The 9765-nt window shown below is 42.7% G+C and overlaps 1 protein-coding gene across 2 annotated transcripts; it reads left to right on the forward strand.

The window, feature by feature from the left end:
• Window positions 1–450: 450 nt before the first annotated feature.
• On the forward strand, window positions 451–8862 carry FAM217A (family with sequence similarity 217 member A). Of its 2 annotated transcripts, XM_082750824.1 has the most exons (7): window positions 457–537; window positions 1657–1744; window positions 3828–3912; window positions 4071–4084; window positions 4910–4984; window positions 5066–5133; window positions 7344–8862. In XM_082750824.1, exons 2-7 carry the CDS (start codon window positions 1682–1684, stop codon window positions 8560–8562), a joined length of 1524 nt encoding a protein of 507 aa, XP_082606950.1. In that variant the 5' UTR covers window positions 457–537; window positions 1657–1681; the 3' UTR covers window positions 8563–8862. The 2 variants fall into 2 exon arrangements, with proteins under 2 accessions (XP_082606949.1, XP_082606950.1); XM_082750823.1 differs by lacking the exon at window positions 4071–4084 and having other exon boundaries at window positions 451–537.
• The last annotated feature ends 903 nt before the right edge of the window (window positions 8863–9765 follow it).

Here is a 9765-nt window from a genome sequence, read left to right on the forward strand (position 1 = left end):
GAAGGCCCCGGCGGCCGTGACCTCCGCCCCTGCGCAGCCCGAGGGCGGCCCCTCCACGCGCGATGGCCGAGCGGGCCGGGCCGCCGCTGGGGAGGCGCGGAGGTGCGCAGCGACCCGGGCTCCGGCTCGGCGCCCTCCCCGGTGGCGCCGCCCGTGCCGCGGGCCTGGCGGCCTGGTGACCCCCGAATACCGGTGGCCCCGGTGGAACGCCCAGCTGTCGGGGGCGCCCGCGCTCCATGGTAGTTGCCGGGCGACCCGGCCGCGGGGGAGGCCCGCGGAGCCGCCGCCCCGGCCGAGGCTGGCCTCACTGGGCCCGGCCCGGGTCCCGGCGGCCTGCGGGCCGTCCAGCGCCCAGGGGGCCGTGCTCCCGGCCGCCCGCCGCCCGCTGCCCTCCCTGTCCTCCCGCCGCAGGAAGGCCGAGTCCGAGGGGGCGCCCGTCAAGCCGTTCGCCCCGCACGCGGAGGTGCCCGGGCCTCGGGGCGGCAGCGCCCTCGGAGACGACGCCGAGGACGACACGTGGGCCTGCGGCGCGGTGGGGTAAGAGGCCGGGGCCGGGGCGCGCCCGCGAGCCCCACCTGCTGCCCCCTGCTCTGCGCTCGCGACCGAGCGGCCCTGGCCCGGGGGAAGCGGGTGCGGGGGGGGGGTTGGTACGAGAGGGAGGGGTTGCTCTCCCGCGGGCTTTGGGCCGCCCACCTGCACCTCCCTGCCCTCCGGCCCCGAGGCTCCTTTCCTGACCCCTGATCACGAAGGCCCCGTGTCCTCGGGCCCCGCCTCCAGGCGCCCGGCGCCCTCCTCCGTGGCACACACGTGGGTGTCCCCACGTAGCGCCACCTGTTCATCAAACTCCCTCCTCTTTATTGTCGCATCCCAGGCCTAGCATGGAGCAGGGGGAGCAATACTTACTGTATTCTCTGATTCTTCAGGATGCACCTTTCCCTCTAGGAGACAATAAATTGTAAACAATTCGCAAATACACTGATTACTGCGGTGGCTTTAATTTGTGATTCTTTCCGGATAGTCCTACCTTAACCCGGTGGTTGGTTGTTCTACCTGTTACCTGGTAGTTCTCGGATCCTTCTACCTTAAACAGCAGTGGGCTCACATACCGCGGTAGTTGGGCCTGGAGAGTGGTGCTTGGCCCTGTGGGCCTTTTAGGGACCCCGAAACCCACACGGGGTGCCTGTCCTGCCTGTAAGGTTAATCCTGCTTTCAAACGTAGCACCTGTTTTGAATAATTAAAAGCAGAGTTCATGGCCCTGTTATATAAGTTCCAGATAATTCACCATGTTCTTTCTAATTTGTATTTTATCTTTCTGTCTGATAATGTCTCTGTTCTCACCTAAGACCTTAATTTCCTCATCTTCCATCAGTTAGATCTCACAATTTGCTTTTCCCGGTGCCTTTTCTCTTCTTATTATTCTTTCTTTCTTTCTTTTCTTTCTTTCTTTTTTTTTTTTTTTTTCTTTTTTCTTTTTTGGACTGGCTTGCCCCTTGTTTCTGGCTGATTTCGTACTGTTAGCCCTCATGTGCCCTCATTGTCCCGTTCTGCATTTGAAGCCCTGTTGGACCTCCTTTAGACTGGAACCAAAGCTCAAGGTTTTAAAACAAGCGTTGTGTACCTTACCCATAAATGTGCCTTTCCCACAACCTGTATAGGATTTTAAGGAAACAGAGGAGCAAAATGGGGAGAAGAAATGGTGAGAACAGTGGTACCAACCCGCGTGCAACCAACATCTCCCATGAGGTAAGGCTAATGGTGTTAACCTGAGCATTTGAGCCCCTCCCCTGGTCAAGATCTCCCTCCCCACTGAATCTGACTGCCTACATCCCTGCAGCTTTCTCTCTCTGTGAGCATTTTGCACTGAGTTGTCCTTTGGCATTTTTTGGAATATCAAATGGGAATTTTTTTTCTTTCTTTTAACAAAGGAAAAATTAACCAGCTTCTCTCCGAATTTGGAAACGGTTCTTATTGCACTGAATTTCCTGAAAGATGCTACCTTGCTTCCTCAGGCTGTGCTCACCTTTTTTTATTCTTTCATAGGTATTCTGTAAGAAATGTTGGTAAGGCTGGGGGGATGTCAGAAAGCGTTATCAATTCCCAACCTGTAAGAAGTTTGCAATCCAGCAGACCTCGTGTGTAGTTGATAGCCTCCCTTACCGGTTGACAGATTGGGTTATATTAATCTTATAAAAGATCTCACCTTGCAGTTTTTATCAGCTTCCCTTTTCGTGTCACTGTAAGGGTATTTCTGCCACATGTTATTTTGTACATTAGTGAACCAGGACCAGAGAGCTGAAAGAAGTCTAATAATCTGTCAGGATGGTTTTAAAAATATAAATAATTGAGACTTACCTTCATCCTACTGAGTCAGACCTTACAGAAATTTTTTTTCAAGTAGTATCATTTTTTATTTTTTATTTTTTTAAAGAGTTTATCTATTTATTTGACAGATAGAGATCAGAAGTAGGCAGAGAGGCAGGCGGGGGTGGAGGGGGGAGCAGGCTCCCCACTGAGCAGAGAGCCTGATGCTGGGCTCAATCCCAGGACCCTGGGATCATGACCCGGGTAGAAGGCAGAAGCTTTAACCCACTGAGTCACCCAGGCGCCACATCAAGTAGTATCATTTTTTAATGGTGTATTTAATTTAGAGAGCGCAAGCAGGAGAAGGGGCAGAGAGAGCTAGAGCGAGAGAGAGAATCTCAAGCAGACTCCCCACTGCGTGCAGAGCCCAACTGGGGTTTGATCCCATGACCCTGAGATCATGACCTGAGATGAAATCAAGAGTCAGATGCTTAACCAACTGAGCCACCCAGGTGCCCCTCAAGTATCATTTTTAAAATGCTCCCCAGGTGATTTTCACAGAGACTAGACCTATTTATGTGTCATCTTGGGGAACAGGGAATTAATCTCCAAAGATAATCTGCAGCCTACCTTCCAAGGTTCAGCTACCTTCCCAGCAGGACATAATTTTCTTGTGGGCCAATTAAATTCTTGTACTATATTTAAGCTGATTCTCCCTGTTCCTGCTTTAGTTTGGGGGTGATACTTAACATTTTATTTGTGTGTTGCTGAGTTTAATTTACAAAGGATTTTCTCCATTGAGATAGAAAACAACTGAGTTTGCTCTTTAAAAATTACTTTAAAAAAAATCAATTCCTCACCTCTTCACTTTCCCTATTCTAGGATAAATTGTTATAATCCTCTTCTGCACACACCCTACATTCCCCCCCCCACAGCATTCAGCACAATGTCTGGAACATAAATACTGGTACATATTAGTACCATTCCCTATTCAATTTTTCACTTGCTTTTGAATTTTTCCTGAGTGTGTTTCAATGTCTGGAGTCTAGAATGAGTAGAAGACTGGTCAGTGTTGAGTACAATTTGAAGATTAGAGAATTTTCTTTGGTGGACGGAAAGATTTTATAGATCTGGTGTTCAGATACAGGAAATTGGGTGAATGTGCCATTGTGTACCAGGGACACACTGAACTAGGTATTTCGTTATATTTTTAAAATTTAAAATATAAAATTTTTAAACTTTTAAAATTTTTAAATGAATTTTGAAAACCTGTGTGTCATTATTTTTAACAAAATAAGAATGAAACCATAAATTATTGTAAAAGCCTATCTCCTAATAGGTGTTATCAAGCTGATAATAATTTGCATGCTTCTCAAAAATACTGGTAGTGTCCTTATACAAAGGAGAATGGGTCACAAAATTTTATGCCTTTCTCATATTTTAGCCACAGACATGAAAAACTATGTACTTGAGCTTTTAAAGTGTTCTTAATATTAAGTTTATTCTAAAACAAATATTGTTTTAGAACTTGTCTCATCGGAATTTGGATTCAGAGGTATCTGCTCCTGAAAATAAAAATCTCCCACCTGGAAAGGACAGTGCAGCAGGTGGTAAGAAATCCTAGATGTGTGTATTTATACATACTACAAATTTATGTTCATTCATATTTATAATATGAATAACCACTCATATTAAAGGGGGTTTGTTTTTCCTACAACCAGTTTTATGTAACTATTAATTGTCATTTTTTCCATATACATTCTTTCAGGCAAAATTAACAAGGTAAGGATAAATGTTTGGCTTTAAATAATTCACAAAACACTTTTGAAATTATATGTATGTTCATTAAAAATTTTTCTTTAAAAATTTCAATTTCGGGGGCGCCTGGGTGGCTCAGTGGGTTAAGCCGCTGCCTTCGGCTCAGGTCATGATCTCAGAGTCCTGGGATCGAGTCCCGCATCGGGCTCTCTGCTCAGCAGAGAGCCTGCTTCCCTCTCTCTCTCTGCCTGCCTCTCCATCTACTTGTGATTTCTCTCTGTCAAATAAATAAATAAAATCTTTAAAAAAAAAAATTTCAATTTCATTTCTGTAGAGTTCTTCAAACAAGTCAAAGCCTTTTCTGTTCTACAGGGTGCAAACTGGTCATTAAGTTAATATTTTATTATATATTTTTTCAATATAGTAATGTCAGAAATGGAGATTAACGTTGTAGTGACTATAGTGTTTCATAGTCATTGCCAAAAGAAAAGTAGTCTCAGCTCTTAAGATATGATGAGGCAGTTAAAATGATTAATGTTTTGTTTTGAAGTGGTGAGTCAATTAATCTTTCATCTACTTTTTTTGAGCAAAATATAAAACACTTAACGGTTAGTAAAATAAAGATAATCTTAATGATATTCGAGGCCTATTAGTTCAGTGTTGGTATTTGTAACAGATTAAGCTAATTCCTGCTGAAGTCAGTAAAAACAAGTGATATCTGTATGTATAAAAGGGAGTATTATATGACCTTACTATATATTTCTTGGTTAGAACAAGAACTATACATTCTTAGAACAATAACAGGGAATAGAGATGTATTGTGTTTAAAAGTCTTCTGCTGCTTTATAGAACCATTTGGAAATTCCAATAGAGCAACTGGTGCTAGACCTAAATTTGTCAGAACATGCTCACAAAAGAACACAGGTGAGATTTATTCATCATACTCAAAGTATTTTTCTTTCAACACGTGCAGTTACTAAAATGTCCATGTTTTTCTGTTATCAGAATAGTAAACAAGGGATATTTCAGTTGTGGAGTTATCCTTTTAACGAAGGAAGTACCATGGAGAACAGGTGAGAGAAATATTTATTTCCGTAAGCCCCTAAATTAGTGAGATACATTTAGTTACAAGGAGAAAAAACATGTGGCGATTCCGTTTATTGAACACCGGGTCACTTTAACATACAGTGTGTGGTTTAATGGAGAGCCCAAGTTCTGGATCAGAACTAGAATTAGTTCCTCAGTTTTGTCCCTGCTTCTGAGGAGCAGTCTCCCAGAGGACTTTCCTTCCGGGAGGCTCAAGACAAAACTCAGCGTCATGCCAAAATTCGAGGCGTGAATCCAAGAAGTGCTAAAGGGACCGCCGTGACTCATGTCCTAAGGGAACGTCAGTGTGAGGGGCATAGGAAAGGCTACTTTGACTAGAACGAACTCTGCTGGGAACAAGGGTTTCAAGGTCAGAGGTCAAATGAAACGAATGTTACCCTACTAACACACAGCAAACGGAAACTGAGTCAGTGGAGGGCAGTGGCTAGGATTACCAGCGCGGGGCGCCACCACTTGGGTTTAAATCTCACCTCCACCCCTTACTGCATGTGTGACCTTAGCCACACTGTGCCTCAGTTCCTTTTCCCATAAAAGAAAATAATGCTTATCTTGTGGGGTTGTTGTGAGGACTAAACAGAATCCGGTGTTTGTTAGGTATTTGTTATTAATCCTGGGGAAGCCTGAGTATGTTGTTGAGTTGGAAGTCCCGTATCAGTGAAATATTCCGTTACCGAAATGTTTCTCCTCAGTATGCCATCAAGAATAAAATACCTTTCAAAAAAAAAAAAAAGAATAAAATACCTTTCATTTAGCATTTAACGTTTTTGCAAAGTATGTTCATGTAATTGTTTTGCTTCTCAGACCACCCCGAGTTTGGTACTATCTTTACCTCTGGCGGCAAAGGGTTTCACACCTACGTCCTCACCCCCAGATTCCATGCTCTTTTCACTAAACAACAGGGATCGTGTCTCTTCTCAATTGTAGATTTAAAGTGACTTTTCTATTGCTTTACAAAGGCATGTGAGTTTAACTAATATTTACCTGAATCAGTAATTTTTTTAGTATTTTCTATAGAAATAAAAGTGTTTTTCAAAATCCCTCAAGAATACTTTGCTGTCTTTATTGTAAACTGGCATTAAAGGAGCGAGAAGAGGGTGAGACTATATATATGTCAATTAATGCTTCAGCTCTTCCAATGTCGGTATTTCTAATAAGCTTTAAAAAAAAGAACTTGAGGGACGCCTGGGTGGCTCGGTTGGTTAAGCAGCTGCCTTCGGCTCGGGTCATGATCCCAGCGTCCTGGGATCGAGTCCTGCATCGGGCTCCTTGCTCGGCGGGGAGCCTGCTTCTCCCTCTGCCTCTGCCTGCCACTCTGTCTGCCTGTGCTCGCTCTCTCCCCCTCTCTCTCTCTGATAAATAAATAGAATCTTAAAAAAAAAAAAAAAAAGAGGAAGGCTCTTAAAAAAAAAAAAAGAACTTGAAATTCAATATTCTATGGCATCTCTCTTTCGCAGTTTCAGTCTAATAAACTACCTAGAAGCATTACTCATAAAAGAGCACCATCTAATGAAAATTACTATGAGATAATTTTTAATTGTGTAGTTAGTCTCTTTTCTCTCTCTCTTCCTCTCTCTCTTCCTTCTTTTCCTCCTTCCTCCCTCCTTCCCTTCCATTCTTCCTTCATTCCTTTTTCTACTAAGGGATACTTTTTGGTAAACATTGTTTTGCTTCCTTTTATGTTAGCATAGTTTTTTAAAACCACAGTGGCTAAAGTAGACTTTATTGAGTAACCTAATTACATTCTTTGAGTTTCCTTTCATCTAATCCCAGGTCCCTAAATGGTTCACTGTAATTTCAGTTTGAGTTGGAGAGCCCCCGTCTCAGACCTCATCACTGCATGTACAATATATTCATGGGCAAATAGATATAATTACCATTTTTTACCCTAGTGGGCATTCATACAAACAGCTAGCCATTTGTGGGTAGAATGATCTAGTCACCTGGACATGTACAGAGGGTTGTCTAGTTAATATTGTAATCTATACTTTAAAAAATGTATGTAGTTTTATATAATTGAGCATATTTGAAATGAATATATCTCTCACAGATAGATACGCATAGGCCATTAGAAACCAAACATTACCCAGTCTTTGATGATTTTGCTTATTGATTATCATTTTAACAGCATTTTAATTCTAGTCAACAAACCATTCACTATTTAAATCATTTTTTAAAGGGATTTCAAGAAGTCTGCAGTGGAAACTGGCTTTAACGTAACCAATAACCCCATGAGGCTCTTCACACTGAACCACTCACTGACTACTGCTTCAGTAGATAAGCAAGTTGGTTCTTACCCTGGCCTACAGGTGCCATCGGGCCTCTGCTGGCCCTATGCTGATGGAGACTTTTTTAAGGACAGAAATGAGCCTTATATTAATTTATGTTCAGCTGTGGAAAACAATAATGGTGAAACTTTATCTGCCCCAAATTGGAGTTTGAAATACGGAAACAGCAGTATGGAAGAAAACTTAACAGATGAAAGTGATTTATCAGAAAGTGAAAAAGCAAATGATAGTTTGCTCAGCTATTTTAAAAAGATGGATCTGAACTTAAAGCCAGAAACAATAGAAAACGTTGAGGAATCTTTCACAGAGGAACCAACTGAAGTATTTCCATATCCTGATTTTCTCCCTTCTCCTTTCAATAGTCTGGACTTGCACAAATTAGCCCTCTCAAAATCTGAAAATTGGAAAGCATCGGTGGAACCTCCAGAAAGCTCTGTTGAACGTTTGATAACCCGTTTACTGGAAATGGAAAGATTACAACACACGACTATACAAAAAGAAAGGCCCAGACTACAAACTACCTTCTGTGCTCCAGCAGCTACTGAACGACCCTTTTCCTCCAAAGCTGTCCCCAAAATGAGACAGCCAAAACTTTCAGACTCTCTGAGTCTTCAGACAACTTGTGTAGATAAAAGTCGCGAAAAAAGAAAAAGCAGTTCTGGGTCTTGCAAACTTGAACAAAATGCTTCAAAATGGAATTGGAGCAATGCTGGCAACACATGCAAATGGACTTCTAGACCACCACCTCTAAAAAGTTCAGCCACCACCAAACAGTTGATTCCAACTTGTGATGACATTAGGAATCTCAAAAGCTCCATTTTAAATCCATGCCAAGAACTCTCAGCCAAGCCCACTAGTTCCCAAACAACTCAATCGTTGGTTAAAATGGTCTCAACAAGATGTCTGCCACCAAGGTCTCCAATACCAGTTTCGCCTATACCTCTGTCTTTTCCCGAAAATCAGAGAGAAGACAATAAGGCACCAAGGACCAAAAAGAAACCTTATCAGAAAAACATAGAATTGAACAAACCATTCTATATTCAGAAGTTAAACTGTTTATCACCTTCCTTTGTAGGCAAGGACAAGTGTTCACCCATTGATCAAAAGTAACTTTTCTATATCTCAATGTGAGCAAATCTATTGCCAAGAAGCTTGGCTAAAAAATATGGTTCATCATGCCGAGATACAGGTATTACACACGTGAAGAACTTGCTGTGCTGTGGAGTGGAACTTGTGAAAAGCACTGGTGAGGTGTCTATATATAAATCCAAGAGCTTCCATCCTGACGTATTTGACATTCTTTTGCATGTCGTGTTTCAAAGGAATGTTTCCCTTAGTAAACTATTCAAAAGATTATTCTTTTGTTGTGTTTTACAGTAGAATTCCATCATCAGTAAATGCTGTAATCGACTGGTGGCTGGTGTATTTCATTTTCCGTTACAGCTTTAAGAGTAAATTACCTCTTAGTGAATTTATTTTTTTAGTTTTTCCCACTGATACCTTTTTTTCCTCTCCTTTACTATCTTTAAAAATCTCCTTGGTCTATCATCTTGACCTATCTTTTGGTATTTCCTTGGCCATTGAAAGCTAAACTACTTGTGATTTTGTTGAATTAATATGTAAGGTCCTCTAGATCCTCCAGTGTTTTAAAAATTGTTGCTTTCCCAGGTCACATACATGAAAGCAAGATCCGTTCTCTTGGGGTTAAAAGCTAGTTGTAGGCATGAAACAACCCTCTTCCACTCAGACCTAACAACAGTTTTGGAATGTCAAAGGAAAAATGAGAAAAGGTTGATGTACACAGAGCAGCCAAAATGTCATGTTAATGGAACTTTCCCAAAGTTCTTTGTTCTTGCAAGTCTTAACTGCCCCGCCCCCTGCAAGCAGGGAAAGCATCTTAACTTGTTCAAAAGAAAAGTGTATGTATCGGGGCGCCTGGGTGGCTCAGTGGGTTAAAGCCTCTGCCTTCGGCTCAGGTCATGATCCCAGTGTCCTGGGATCGAGCCCCACATCGGGCTCTCTGCTCTGCGGGGAGCCTGCTTCCTCCTCTCTCTCTGCCTGCCTCTTTGCCTACTTGTGATCTCTGTCAAATAAATAAAAATCTTAAAAGAAAAGAAAAGTGTATGGGTGTAGGGAGACCATGCGACTGATACACCTTACTGCACCTAATCAGGGAAACAAAAAATTGAGTCTGGGGTTCTCTCACAGCCCCAAGGATGTGGAATCCAGGAGTGGGGCTGGGGGACCTGCACTATAAACAAACATCCCATGCAGGTGGTTCTTGGATCACACTTTGAAAAACATCTTAAAGGA

Source organism: Mustela nivalis (genome assembly GCF_964662115.1).
Source record: "Mustela nivalis genome assembly, contig: HAP1_SCAFFOLD_1891, whole genome shotgun sequence".
NCBI lineage: Eukaryota > Metazoa > Chordata > Mammalia > Carnivora > Mustelidae > Mustela > Mustela nivalis.